This window comes from Cynocephalus volans, chromosome 1, assembly GCF_027409185.1.
Source record: "Cynocephalus volans isolate mCynVol1 chromosome 1, mCynVol1.pri, whole genome shotgun sequence".
Lineage (NCBI taxonomy): Eukaryota > Metazoa > Chordata > Mammalia > Dermoptera > Cynocephalidae > Cynocephalus > Cynocephalus volans.
The window spans coordinates 57,240,989-57,255,081 of record NC_084460.1 but is presented as its reverse complement, the minus strand read 5'-3'; the positions used below and the strand labels follow the sequence as shown (position 1 = coordinate 57,255,081).

General features: G+C 62.5%; 1 protein-coding gene across 1 annotated transcript; it reads left to right on the top strand.

Annotated features, from left to right (window-relative positions):
• Positions 1–4,186: 4,186 nt before the first annotated feature.
• EEF1A2 (eukaryotic translation elongation factor 1 alpha 2) lies at positions 4,187–13,553 on the top strand. The gene is made up of 8 exons (XM_063114565.1): positions 4,187–4,291; positions 5,463–5,683; positions 7,349–7,528; positions 8,310–8,606; positions 10,258–10,408; positions 11,498–11,754; positions 12,468–12,702; positions 13,139–13,553. The coding sequence occupies exons 2-8, from the start codon at positions 5,540–5,542 to the stop codon at positions 13,264–13,266; spliced, it is 1,392 nt and encodes a 463-aa protein (XP_062970635.1). The 5' UTR covers positions 4,187–4,291; positions 5,463–5,539; the 3' UTR covers positions 13,267–13,553.
• Positions 13,554–14,093: the final 540 nt, after the last annotated feature.

Sequence of the window (14,093 nt, the reverse complement as noted above, 5' to 3'; positions counted from 1 at the left end):
CCCCAGGGCAGTTTCCCCACCTTGAGAGAGCCTCCCTTCCCAAACCTGGTGTCAGGTACATAGGAAAGGAGATGGGGCCTGGGGGTCACTGTGGTGGCCTCACCCTCCACCCCCAAGGGCAGCATCACAGGAAGGGAACTCCACTGTCAGTGAGTCCTTGGAGGGGACCTGACCACAGGCCCGGGACCCACTCCATCCTATGCTGGACCTGGCTGTGGAAGCAAGAAGCAGTCAGTGCCCCCCACACCCCTCTTTCCAGCTGGGCCCAGAGATACCAACAGTGGGCAGCAGTGGGCCTACAGACCCTCCCCAAGTTCCCTTGTGTCTCTGGGCACTGGAGGGCACAGCACCCCTGCCTCCACCACAGGGGCTGCCACTTCTTGGGCCTGAAAGGCTGACCCCTCCTGGGTCAGTGACCTCTGTCAGCAGCCTGGCTGCTCCTTCTCCACCGGTGAGAGAGAAAGTGCTGCCTGTAGCCTCCGGATGGGCAGGCGCTGGGCTCCCGGGAGGAGGGCCTGGGAAGGGGGAGAGCGTGCAGACGCTGCCTTTCACCATGGCAACGGCACCCTGCAGGCACTGCAGGCCCCTCTCTGGGCTTCCCTGCTAGACTTAGGTCTGCCTCAGACCCTCCCAGACACTGGGTTTTGGAGGGTGGTATGTTTGGGGGCCCTTGGCTGGCCCATGCTCTGGCTGGCTTGGTTGCCTGCATGCTGCCTGCTGCCAGCCCCCAGGCCCCAGCTTTTATGATTTGGGAGGACAAAACCTTGCTTTTCCAAGGGAAGCCCCAGGGCCAAGAGCTCCTCTGCTGTCATAGAGATGGCCTCCTGGGTGCCCAACCCCGAGAGCTCGTCACAGGGGAGGACCTGGTCCCTGTGGCCATCTAGGACCCTGCAGCCATGGTAGGCTGGCAGACAGGATGCTCCATGCCCAGTGACTGAATCTGCACGTGCTCTGGGGTCAGAAGCAGCCCTTGGCCCAAAGCCAGGGTTGAAGTCATCATGAGACACTCAGAGGCCAGAGGGTGCCCCCAGCCCTGATCCCCACATGGCCCCTCCCCTGTCTGGGGTGTCTTGGGCACAGCAACAGTCATCTGGGTTGCCAACCTCCTCCTGCTTGGGCAGGGCCCAGGGTGACGGGCCTGGCCCCACAGGAAGGCCCTGCACAGGTTGTTAGTTATGCATTCGCAGGCTATTATTAACCTGCAGTGACATCACCAGCAGCCAATGGGAGGCAGGTTTATTTCCAGGTCTGACAGCTTGATAACAGTTAATTTTAGCTGGATCTTCTTTCCTGAGGCTGGTGAAACCCTAGCCAGCTAAAGAGGGGGCTGCCTGTGTCTCCCCAAATGGCTCCAGGAGTGGGGCTGGGAAGGGGCGGGGCCTGCTTTTTCTTCCGTCCTGCTCCCCAGAAGGAGCCTTGGTCGGCTGGGGACCATCCTTGCTCACCACCCTTCTCCGCCCTTGGCTGCTATGGGGGCCACTGTGACCAGTGACTTAGATGTGGAGGGAGGGCTACGGAGGGGGCCAAGGCCTGATGGGGTGGGGGGGAAGGTGGGAAAAGCACAGGCGTGGCCACAGGTGCAACCCTGCTCTGTCAGGAAGTCACACTGGCCTGCCTAAGGGCTCCTGAGCCACCCATGTGGCCTCGGGCAGGGGCTTATCTTCTCTGTGCCCAGGTGCCTCATGGACTCTCAAAGTCCTGGGGCCTGCCTGGGAGGGTGTCCTGGTAGCCCCCACCTGGCATGTGGTGAATGTCATCTAGTATGTGCTGTTGTTATTTAGTATTGCTTAGTACTTACTATTCGTTTGGTACTATTTAGTAGTTAATAGTTGTTGTAGTCTGTTTTGTGCTGCTATAGCAGAATACCACGGACTGGGTAGTTTATACAGAACAGAAATTTATTTCTCACAGTTCTAGAGACTGGAAGTCTGAGATCAAGGTGCCCACAGGTGATGAGGGCCTTCCTGCACAGTGGAAGGCAGAAGGGTGAGGGAAAGAGAGAGAGACCCCCCACTCCCACGAGCCCCTTCCACAGCAGTGCCAATCACCCTAGAGGGCGGGGTCTGCACCACCCAACACCTCTCAAAAGGCGCCACCCCCCAACACTGCTGAACCAGGGATCAAGTTTCCAACACATGCGTTTTGGAGGACACATTCAGACCACAGCAGTAGTCACTCAGCATTATGTAGTGGTTAGTAGTGGTCGAGCACCATGCAGCAGTTAGCAGTCCTTTAGCGCTGTTGGAACATCATTGTTTAGCATTATCACCTCACTGAGTCTAATTTGCTGCATGTTCTGAGTGTCCCAGGGTGCGAGTTGCCCTGCAGGGCAGCACCCAGCAAATGGGCATATCCTGGTGACACAGAGGCCCTGTGGAGCAGCCACCTGGCACCCTTCCCCAGAGTCTTCCCAGAGGCGTCCCCCTCCTCTGGGTGGCATGGCCTCCCCACCACAGGTGAGCCCCTGGCCCAGGAACTTGCCAGTTAACCGTGATGGGAGAGCCGGCAGCAGAGTGCAGCAGCTCAGCCCCGCACCAGGAGGAGTGTCTGACAAAGACTCCTGAGGCTGCAGGCAGCCAAAGTCCTGGGTGCTGCAGGTCCCTAAGGGGAAGTGGGGGCTGGCATCCCCAGAGACCCAGCCTCCCGCCCACTTTGTCTGGCTAACAGTCCCAGCCTGGCCAGTCACAGCATCCGCAGCAAGCCAGCCCCCTGAATCCTGGCCTAACCCTCAGGCGAGAAGGGAGGCATTAAATATAGAGACCAGCTGGGTGGGGGGGTCTCGCTCTCTCACCAGGCAGTTATTTTTAATTCCTGGCTCACGTTGGATGGTATCAGCAGCACTCGAAAGTGCCGGGTCATCCCGGCCTCCCTCCCACCTGTGGCTATGGCCAGGGAGTTAGGAGTCCCTGGGCTCCCATGGGGCCAACACAGGGATGGCACACCAGAGGGGCCTGTCCCCTCCCTGAGAGACCCTCCCCAAGGACAGGGAGAACTGCTTGGCTCCCAGCCACTGCCCTGGCCTCAGCCTTTCCTTCCTCCTCACACCTGCCAGCTGGCCTGCCAGTGGTCCCGTCTCTGAGGGCTCCCCACCCTGGGCCCTGCCCTGGGCCTCTTGCATGTAGACCCAGTGGACACTCACAGCAGGGCTGAGAGAATGAGCCTAAGGCCTGCTCCCCCACTCAGTACACATCTCCTGAGACCCCGCTGTCATCTGCCCAGCCTGGATCCTGCAGTTGGGAGTCAGAAGGGGAGACAGCATGGGTAATGTGAACACCTGGTGAGACTGGGGGTCTTGGAAAGAAGCCCCCGACCTCGGTCTTTCCACAGCACATGGCTGCCACATCCCCTCCTTAAAACCCACTGTGCTCACTACCTCGTCTGCCCAGGACCCTCAGGACTCCTCCCTTCCTACAGAATGTAGCTCCTCTGCGGCTTGGCACTCGGACCCTGAGGGCCAGGAGCGAGGTGCTGGGCTCAGCCGGGTCAGGCTGGGCTGTTTGGACCTGGTTTATCCCACTGACCGATGCTGTTTTCTGGGAACGGCACCCATGAGTGCACACCATGGCGTCCCTCGCAGATAACTGTGGGCTCTGGGAGCAGGCTTCAAGCATTCGCTGGCCTTGGGGGACAGGGTGGAAAAGGGTCCTTTCCAGGGCCTCAGGGGAGGGTGGTTTTGGCTGGTTCTGCTGACAGAGCCTGGGTCCTGCCCTGGCAAGCTCCTGTGCACAGGCACTGGGGCAGGGGGCCCGGAAACAAGCAGATTCTGGGGTCCCACCCAGAGAGGGACAGCCTGTCAGAACAGAGCTTCACTGGGCATCCGTCACGAGCAGGGCCAGACCGGGCACTGAGAGATGCACACCCGGACATTGGCCCGGACCCCGGACCTCGGACCCCGGACCCCCGAGCCCCCGGTGGCCTCTGTCTGCAGGCGGCAGCCTGACTCGCCGCGCGGCCCCAGAATCTGCCCCCCACCCGCGGGCCTCGCGTCCCCGCAGTGCGGCCCCATCCCGGGGGTCTCCCTTGTGTTGGACGCGTCCTCCCCGCCCGCCCTCCCCGCCGCAGCCACGCGGCTCTGTCCCCGCGCCCCCGCGTCCCCGCGTCGGGGCGCCCCCTCGCGTGCGCGTCGCCCGCTGTCCCGCGCGCGCGTCGCCGCGCCCCCCGCCGGTACCGCATTGCCGTACTGCAGGGGCGCCGCGCACTGCGCCGGCACCGCCGATAGGCGGACCCTCCCGGAGAGATAAAACCGCCGGCGCCGGCGCCGCCTGTCCCTCTGCTGAGACCCCGGCTCTGGGTAAGGACGGTCGGCCCCCGGGTGCCCGCCCCCGCCCCGGCTCTCCGTGCAGGGACCCCTCCCCGGGGACGCCCGCCCGCGCGCCCGCACCGCGACGCCGGGGTCGGTCCCCGCGGGTGGGTGGGGGCGCCGCGGCGGCGCTTGTTTACGCGGGGGCGGCGGGGACCGTGTCCCGGGCGGCGGCTGGCGCGCCGCAACCGTGACCTTGGGGCCGCCTGGACCCTGCGGGTTGGGGCAGGGTCGCCAGTGCTGGCGGTTGGCGGGGGGTCGGGCCTAAGGGGGTGCCGAGCGCGACGGGCCTCAGCCAGGAGGGGGAGGGCTGAGGTGGGGGCCTCGCCGCCCTGCCCCCACCGCGTGTCCACCCCGGCCGCCTGCGTCTGTGTTCTCTCCCCCTCCCCAGTCGCCTGTCCCCTCCCACTGACCTCCCCCACAGGCCCCAGGACCGAACAGGGGCTGTGACCCAGGGCCCGCACCAGAGGGGAGGGGGTGACGGAGGTGCCCCCCTCGCACCTCTGCCGGCACTTGCTGAGCTTGGCTGAGGCCAGATCCGCCCTCCTCCAGCCAGGACAGAGACCCCCACCTCCCAGCCCTGCTGTCTGCCCCCTGCCCGGCTCTGGGGAGGGCCAGAGCTATTCTGGGCCCCTAATCTGGGCAGCACATCGCCCGTGGGAGGTCTGGTGCCAGGCTTCCGAGCGGGCACGGGAGGAACATGGCGCTGTCCCTGCTGGAGGAGGGGTGGGAAGCACTGACCATTTCCCCACAGGGACAGCAGGTGGAGGTGGGGTGCAGTGTCCTGGTCCAGGCTGCTGGGGGGGCACTGAGGACAGGACACGGAGAGCTGGGCAGGGTGACTCATCACCTGGGCTCTGGCTGGTCATGGGGCTCGCCCAGCCCTGTGGTTCTTGGCCTCTGCAGATGGAGGTGAACCCCCTTCATGAGGAGCAGGGGCTCTGTGGCACCAACGCCCAAGCATGTGCAGCAGACTGAACCATTTGGGCTCAAGTGTGGGGTGGGGGAGTGTATGGCCTGTGCTTGCCACTGGGTTCAGCTGGGGGTTTGGGGGCTTGGTCCCGGCCTCAGGACAGGGATGTGCTCCCAGACTGTGCCAGGACAGTGTCTGCTGGGCCCCCCCAAGCTCCCCATCACCTGCCTCCTCCCACTGACCTCACAGACCTGCTACTCAGCACCCCCTCGTCCTGAGCCAGAGCATCCCAGGTCGTGCCAGCCCTTCCCCACACCCTGGGCAGAATGGGCAAGGAGAAGACCCACATCAACATCGTGGTCATTGGCCATGTGGACTCGGGCAAGTCCACCACGACAGGCCATCTCATCTACAAATGCGGGGGCATCGACAAGAGGACCATCGAGAAGTTCGAGAAGGAGGCGGCTGAGGTGAGCCCCCAGGGGACTCCCACCTTCACATCTCCCCCCACGCGGTGGCTGGGCTCGGTGCTTCCAGCCCCTGGGCGTGAAGCTCAGTTTATCTCCTTCAGGGTGAGAGAGGCGTGAGGCTCAAGAGGACCCTGCTGTTGGGGACCCATGTCTTGGAGGGTCCAGATGGAGGTGGCGGCAGGGTGGGGGGTGAAAGCAGTCTCCTGTCCCTGAGGATGTGCTACTGGGGGAGGTGGTGTTTCTGTCCTGCACGGGTTCGTAGCAGACTCTGGGACTCTGCTACACTGGACCAGGGCTAGAGGGCCTTCCAGCCTTGTCCCTTTGCCCCCCAGGGCCAAGGCTGGGGCGGGCCAGGACTCAGGCTGCTATTAATAGTGGGTTGATGGGCAGCCGGCCCATCTGCTCCATTTTCTCTGCTGGGCTGTGAAGGGCTGCTTGTCCAGGGTGCCACCTGGATTGGGGGTCTTGGCTGCTTGCTGAGGATGAGAGGGGCTTGTTGACCTTCCATCTTTTGAAGCTGTTCCTGTTTTGTATCTGAGGCCCATGGTGGGAAGTGGCCATGTGTGGGGGTCTGCTGTGTGCCCCCATACCTCACCCCTGGGCTCTGGGAGAAGCCCACTTTTGTGAGGCCTTTGAGGGCTCCTACCTGGCACTTGATTATGAGAGCTGGGGCTAGGGCCTGGGAGGGGCAGCTGCTGGCCTGGCCTGGCCCCCTGCCCTGGCTGGGGTGGGTGTGCACTGAGCTACACCCTTCTGCATCTGGGCCTGAAAGCTGCGTCACTCTGTCCCTTTGGGGTGGCGTAGGAAGGAGGCCGAGGGACTGAAAGGGCGCCTGGTTTAGGTCCCAGCTGGGTCCTGTCTGGATCTTGTTTGGGCGGCCCCTCCAGGCTGGGCAGCATCCCTGGAGGGCAGAGGCCTGTGTGAGGTCCATGCTTGGCCCTGGTAGGGAGCTTTGCCCAGCTGGGCAGTGGCCGTAGCTGCCCCTACTGAAGCCCCTGCCCAGGCTGTGGGGGTCTCACTGGTCCCCAGTGCCCAGGTGTTTGCAGAGTGTGGCCCGGCCTTGCTGCTGTGGGGAGACCCCCAGCTTCCCCTGCTCGGGCAGAACGAGGACGGGGAGGAGGAGCCTCAGAGCTATTTAAGAGCCTTCAGCTATAGAAAGAGCTGGAAAGCCAGGCTCTCCTAGGGACTTTGGCCGATTTTTTTTTCTTTTAAAAAATAACACAGAGGGGTTATTTATTTGACAGCCCAAAACATGGTATTATTGGCCTCTGGCTGACGAAGGGATCGGTGGGGGTGTCCCCGCTTCAGATAAAGGGGAACCTTCCACCGGGGAGGGGGTTTAATCCGGTCTGGCGGCTTCTCTCTGAGCGGCTCCCAGTCCCTCGCGCCACCTGCTGGTGGAAATGCGTGTCCGCGTCCATTTAGGAACTGGTGCCGGAGGCTGTTCCTGGGGAGGCAGAGGTTGGCCGGCCCTGGCAGAGCGGGGTCTGGATGTCAGCATCAGAGAGGTGTGGACCAGAGTCCCAGGGCCCCAGTGGGGTCCCTCCTCTGAATGGCCGCTCTGCCACGACATGCTGCTCCCATGGCCCAGGGGTAGCCCCCAGCAGGCAGACGAGACCTGGGTGTGCTGGGTCTCGCCCTGAGCTGTGCCCACCACCCCTCCAGATGGGGAAGGGCTCCTTCAAATACGCCTGGGTGCTGGACAAGCTGAAGGCAGAGCGGGAACGCGGCATCACCATCGACATCTCCCTCTGGAAGTTTGAGACCACCAAGTACTACATCACCATCATCGACGCCCCGGGCCACCGTGACTTCATCAAGAACATGATCACTGGCACGTCCCAGGTGGGCAGGCACAGAGGTGGGGCAAGGGTACCTGTTTGAAGGACCCCCAGGAGCCCCCTGGAGTCATCCCGAGGTGGTAGGGTCTCCTGTGCTTCTTGCCAAGATTGGGAACTCCTTACCTTTGTCACAACTCACTCCACCTGGGATGGAGCCCCCCAGAGAATTGACTCAGTGCCCTGGTTTATCAGCCTGGTGGGGTGCCTGTAAAGACACCTGGCCACAGTCAGGGCCACCAGGCAGGCAGAGGGGACAGATGTGGACACACTGACACGGCCCTTCACAGACAGACAGAGGTAGAGGCCGGATGGGGACAGTGAGATGTGGGCAGAAATGCAGACAGTTGGGCCCAGACAGTCAGACATTGCCAGGGGCACTCACAGATGACAGACGGACACATAGATGGACGCAAACACTGGATGCAGTGCCCACACAGGTGGCAGCACTGACACACCGAAACAGTCTCTTCTGTTCCCTTGGAGTTCTTTCTCTCCACACAGCTTTTACAGCCGTGATCACATTCTGTCCTCCAGCAAGGGTCAGGACCAGAGAGGCTGAGAGACTTGTGCAGGGACACATAGCCTGCTGGTGGTGGGCCCAGGGCCTGAAACTGGGTCTCCCTGACCCAAGGCCTGTTGGAAGAGCTCCCCTCTTCACTGCCCCTGAGGTGGAGACCCCCCAGTCTGCATCCCCAGGGCAACTTCTCAGGCTCCAGTCCGCTGCCTGGGGGGACCTAGGTGCAAGGCAGGGGCCTGGGGCTCACCGTGCCCAACCTGTGGGGCAGGCGGACTGCGCGGTGCTGATCGTGGCAGCAGGAGTGGGCGAGTTTGAGGCGGGCATCTCCAAGAATGGGCAGACCCGTGAGCATGCACTGCTGGCCTACACACTGGGCGTGAAGCAGCTCATCGTGGGTGTCAACAAGATGGATTCGACGGAGCCGGCCTATAGTGAGAAACGCTACGATGAGATTGTCAAAGAGGTCAGCGCCTACATCAAGAAGATTGGCTACAACCCGGCCACCGTGCCCTTTGTGCCCATCTCCGGCTGGCACGGTGACAACATGCTGGAGCCTTCGCCCAACGTGAGTGCCCAGTGGGGATGGGGGGGCCTGGGCGCCTCTTCCTCAAAGGCCCAGTGCACCAGGACGCCGGGTCAGGCGGGGTCAGAGTGAGGCACAGGTGTGCTGTGTGGGAGGGTCAGGCAGTGTCCCTGGCTTCTCTGGGCCTCGCTGGGTTGACACTTAGCAGCCCTCTGAGAGTGTCAGAACCTGGCCAGGGTCCAGCCTCCCCCTGAGGCCAACAGAGGCCTCTGAGGCCCCTTCTCTGGCTGGGGACGGTCCTTGAAGTCTACACTGCAGAGGCAGTGGCTGCTGGGGCCCAGGTGCCTGTGCTTGGCCTTCAGGGACCCAGCTGTGGTGGGGGTTAATTTTAGTATTCCCTAGGCTGTTGTCCTGGCCCTGGACACCCACGCGGGGGCAGCAGGGCTGGGCTGGGGGCCTCCAGGGTGGGTTGGGCTCTGAGAAATGTTCACACTCCTGGGCTGACTAGGAGGGCCAAGGGCTGGCTCTCACTGGTCAACTGGGAAGCTCAAGGCTTGGGCAGCCTGGGCCAGGGACTCTGACATGGCCAGAGGTGGCGAATGGAGGCATTTTGTGGAATGTGAGATCATTCAGGGCTCTGTCAAGCCTGGGTGACCCCTGGCCCAGGATGCTAGCGGCTCTGGCCGGTGCTGCCGCTGCCCGCACTGAGGGGGGCAGCCAGGGGAGACTTAGACCAGCAGGCCTGTGGTCTTGAGTAGGGTCTGGGGGTGCGGGGGGTGCTCCCAGCCCGCCCCCCCAGGGATGCTCCCCTCCCCTGCACTTCCTAGCGGCCTGGCCTGCTGGATCAGGAGCCTTCTGCTGACTGGGGCTGTCTGGGATTTGGCCGTGAAGACAAAGGCAGGAGGACACAGGGTTACTGGGGTGGTTCTGGGCACGGGGCTGCTGGTCCCTTCCCCTTCTCCCTGTCTGTGGTGGCTGGGCCAGAGCAAGGCTCTTTGTAAGGAGGGCCACAGGCTGTGGTCAGGAGAAGCCCTGGTGGTGATGGGTCGGCTGACCTTGGAGACAGCGGGCACGGTGGTCCCACAAACTTCTGGGATGGGGCCGAGGACGGACTCTGGCTCCTCCTGCTCTGGTTGCTTGCCCTCCCAGGGATCTGGTGGCTAGGGGCCCTGGGGGGCTTCAAGGAGTTGGGGCGGGGCTGGGGCTTATTCCCAAGTGTTACGAACATCTGAGGTCCGGCCCGTGGCTCACTCGGGAGAGTGTGGTGCTGATAACACCAAGGCCACGGGTTCCGATCCCTATATAGGGATGGCCGGTTAGCTCACTTGGGAGAGCGTGGTGCTGATACCAAGTCAAGGGTTAAGATCCCCTTACCGGTCATCTTTTTATTAAAAAAAAAAACATCTGAGCAGAGTCTGGGTTGAGGTGGGGGCTTCATTTCTCTTTGCCACTCCCCTTCCTAAGAAGAATCTCTTTCCCAACACCTCTGTGACGTTGGGGATGTGAACTGATTGGGAGGGGTGGTGCGCGAGTTGTTTATGTCTCCAAGGACAAGAAGGGAATTTAGCCCAAACAGTCCAGCGTTACCCATGGAGGGTGTGGGGTTGTGCCTGTGCCCCGAGGTCAGCGGCCACGAGAGGTGGGGAGGCCGCAGGTGGTCTCTAAGATGGGTCGGCTTCTCCCTCCCGCCCAGATGCCATGGTTCAAGGGCTGGAAGGTGGAGCGTAAGGAGGGGAACGCAAGCGGCGTGTCCCTGCTCGAGGCCCTGGACACCATCCTGCCCCCCACACGCCCCACAGACAAGCCTCTGCGCCTGCCACTGCAGGACGTATACAAGATTGGCGGTGAGTGAGGCCCATGCCACAACTGCTACCCCACCCCAGGCCCTCCCCTGAGATCAGGGCCCCCACAAAGGCCCCAGGTCGGGTCATCACCACCTCCTCTCATGCCACACGCTGTCTGGGGGACTATCCACTATACGTCTGTCTGCCTTCCATCCATCCATCCATCTGCCCAGCATCTGCCAGGGTCTCCCTCTCTCCAGGTAGGTGCCCAGCCCTGTGCAAGAGGTGGTGGCAAAAGATGGGGGCATAGAGGTGACTCATGTCACCTTGTTGAGGTCCCAGTCCTGTGGGAGACATGGTCCTACCCCAGAAATGAGAAATGCTGCCCATGAGATGTTATAGAAACACACACAAATATGAGACCCCCAGAGAGGGAAGGGTACTGATGCGGGCTCCCAACTGGGGGCTGTGGTCAGGGACGTCGGGGACATCTCTGTGCACAGAAAACAGCCACCAGCCTCAGTCCCATCATACTGAGATGCCACGCAAGCCTCCATCACAGCTCAGGGAGACAAGGTGGAGATGTCCCCACACCCTGGGGGAGACGAGACCCTTCAGCAGCTGCACAGATGGGTGCCAGCAGATCCAGGAGAAGCAGGGCCCAGGGAGTCCTCTGTGGGCAGGGCCACCGGCCCCATGGCCCCAGCAATCCTAGTGACCTGGCCCACACTCTGATGCTGTGCCTCAGGGCCACAAGGAGGGGTTTCCAGAGAGAGAAGGGTTCCCCACAGTGCTCCCTCCGAGAGAAGCCCCCCATGGGCAAAGAAGATGAGATCCCAGGCCTGACAGCCCCTCTCTGCTCACTGCCCCAGTCACTTTCCCTTGAGTTCCTGGGAACGCTCCCTTGTTTGGTCCCTCATTTCTGATTGGCTCAGGGGCGCATCCACTTCTGCTGGAATCCCAGTGTTGGCCTTGTACAGGGTGCGGGGGGCCTCCCTTTTCCCCTCACTCCTGCCGCATGACCACATCTCCCCCGGCCCAGCCAGGGAGGACTGAGTCCTGAGTTCTGTGGGTTTCCAGGTTCTTTCCCCGAACGTTCTGTCCCCTGGCATCCCTTCTACCCCTCACAGCCCCCTCCTCTTGGCCCAGGCATTGGCACGGTGCCGGTGGGCCGCGTGGAGACGGGCATCCTTCGGCCGGGCATGGTGGTGACCTTTGCACCAGTGAACATCACCACCGAGGTGAAGTCAGTGGAGATGCACCATGAGGCACTGAGCGAGGCCCTGCCCGGTGACAACGTGGGCTTCAATGTGAAGAACGTGTCAGTCAAGGACATCCGCCGTGGCAACGTGTGTGGGGACAGCAAGTCCGACCCGCCCCAAGAGGCTGCCCAGTTTACCTCCCAGGTCGGTGGCTGTGCTGGTGTGCAGGGGCCACTCTCGGCAGGAGCAGCAACAGGGCCGTCCCTGGAGAGGTGCTGCTGGGTAGTCTTGGTTCACTTGGTTCACTTTGGAGGCCACCGAAGGCTTGAGGGGTGGCATGCTCAGGGTCCACGCAGCAGGGGCAGAGGCTGGGAGGTGCCGGGTCTTGTCCACCCAGCTTCTGGGCAGTCCTGTGTCTGTTGACCACAACAGCTGGCACATCTAGCCTTTGAGGTCCCGCTTCTGTCCTGAAAGACACTTTTATTGCTTACTGCCGGAGACGTCTCTGCAGTGCCTTTACGCTTCTCATTGCACCCTTTTTGATCACCTCTTCCTAAGACAATGATTTTGAAGAACAGCGTTATAGAGATGTCACTGAAATACAGTAACCCAAGTCCAGTTTTTTACCCCCTTAGTTCTGGCCAGGGTTGACAGTGTAAGTGCTGCCCCTGGCCCTTGTCAGTCATTTATTTCCCCGGGGTGTGCCAAATGCTTGTGAGGACATTGGGGTCCAGGTCTGGGGGGCTGGGTCCTCCATACCCTGAGCTTCTTCCACCGTCAGAATTCTGTGCCCTGAGGATCTGGGAGGTGGTCCCATGTCTGGGGCCTCCTGGTCCAGCTTTGGTGGCTTCCCAGTGGCCCCCTTGGGTGTGCCAGGCCCCAGGCGTGCCTGATGGCCCCTGCGACTCTGCCCTCAGGTCATCATCCTGAACCACCCTGGGCAGATCAGTGCTGGCTATTCACCGGTTATCGACTGCCACACTGCCCACATTGCCTGCAAGTTTGCCGAGCTGAAGGAAAAGATTGACCGGCGTTCTGGCAAGAAGCTGGAGGACAACCCCAAGTCCCTGAAGTCTGGTGATGCGGCCATCGTGGAGATGGTCCCCGGAAAGCCCATGTGTGTGGAGAGCTTCTCCCAGTACCCGCCCCTTGGTGAGCAGCCCTGGAGGTGGCGGCTGATCCTGGCTGACCCAGGCTGAGGGCAGAGGACCTCTGGGGAGTGGGTGTGGGGCGCCCTTACTGTGGCAAACTTTGGTGCTGAGTGCAGGTGGCTTTGCTGGACACACCTGGGATGGTGACCCCCTCTACAGATGAGGTCCCCTTAAGCAACTTGCACCAGGCCCACCACGGCTAGTCTAGTGGCAGAATCAGAACAAGGACTGACTGCCCAACAGAATCAGCTGACCCTCCCCAAGTGGCACCCACAGACCTGTGTTGGAAGGCTGCCTTAAGCAGATTGCAGGCTGAGGCCACCTTTGTCGTGATGGTTAAGTGCCAAGCGAATCCTGAGACGTTTCCGATAGTTAACTCTGCTCCCATGGCCCGGGCGGGTCTTAAGTGCTGACACGCAGTCGCCTGCCTTCCGCAGGCCGCTTCGCCGTTCGCGACATGCGGCAGACGGTGGCGGTGGGCGTCATCAAGAACGTGGAGAAGAAGAGCGGCGGCGCCGGCAAGGTCACCAAGTCGGCGCAGAAGGCGCAGAAGGCCGGCAAGTGAAGCGCGGGCGCCCGTGGCGCGGCCCCCCAGGGCGGCGACCCCCGCCCCCCGTCACGCCCCCCGCCGCGCCCCCCGCCCCATCCCCGGCGTGGCCCTGGCGCCCCGCCCCCCTGCCCGGCGCGCGCCCGCGGCCCCGTGTGCCAGAGGCGCCCGGTGCGCGACTGGATGCTCGCTATCAAGGTCCAGTGGAAGTTCTTCAAGAGGAAAAGCGCCCCTGCCCCAGCCCCAGCGCCCCGCGCCCGCCGCGCTCAGTGCCCGTTTTGCCAATAAACTGAGCGACCCCCTGAGCCGTGTGCGCCTGCTGCTGGGGGGGCTGCCGGCTCCTACCTCTGGGGAACGTCGTGTCCCACGACGGGGGCATGAGTGTTCCAGGGGGTCTCTCTAGGGCTCCTCCCCCACAAGCCATCATCAGCTTCCGCGGTCCTCACCAGGTCCCAGGGCCTTGCTCCCCCTGCAAGCTGACCACCTGTGGCTGAGCCAGTGCCCAGGCCCTCAGCATGTGGGTGGGAGGCCTGTCAGTGGGGCTGGGGCTTTGGTCTCCACTGGGGTTCCTGGTCATTCTGGGCCAGGACATGCCCTGACCTTGGCCAGCAAGGGCAGGGGAGACAGCTGGATTGCTCCTTGCCGCTCTATCCCTGCTCCAGGAACGCTGTCCCTGCCCAGCCCTGGCCTTGTTGTTGCAGATGGAGGTGGGGCTGGGGTGAGCAGATTACCTCCACCATGCTCACGGTGCTGATGGGTGGGCTCCTGTCCCCAGACTTTCCTGCCTCCAGCAGGGCACTGGGCTCTGGGGGTTCCCCTGCAGAGTGGGCAGGCAGGCGGACCCC

Excerpts from the sequence above, each read along its gene's own strand:
- EEF1A2 (XM_063114565.1), top strand. The coding sequence starts at position 5,540 with ATGGGCAAGGAGAAGACCCACATCAACATCGTGGTCATTGGCCATGTG. Across the intron at positions 5,684-7,348 it reads TCGAGAAGGAGGCGGCTGAG|ATGGGGAAGGGCTCCTTCAA; the intron begins GTGAGCCCCCAG and ends CCACCCCTCCAG. Across the intron at positions 8,607-10,257 it reads TGCTGGAGCCTTCGCCCAAC|ATGCCATGGTTCAAGGGCTG; the intron begins GTGAGTGCCCAG and ends CCTCCCGCCCAG.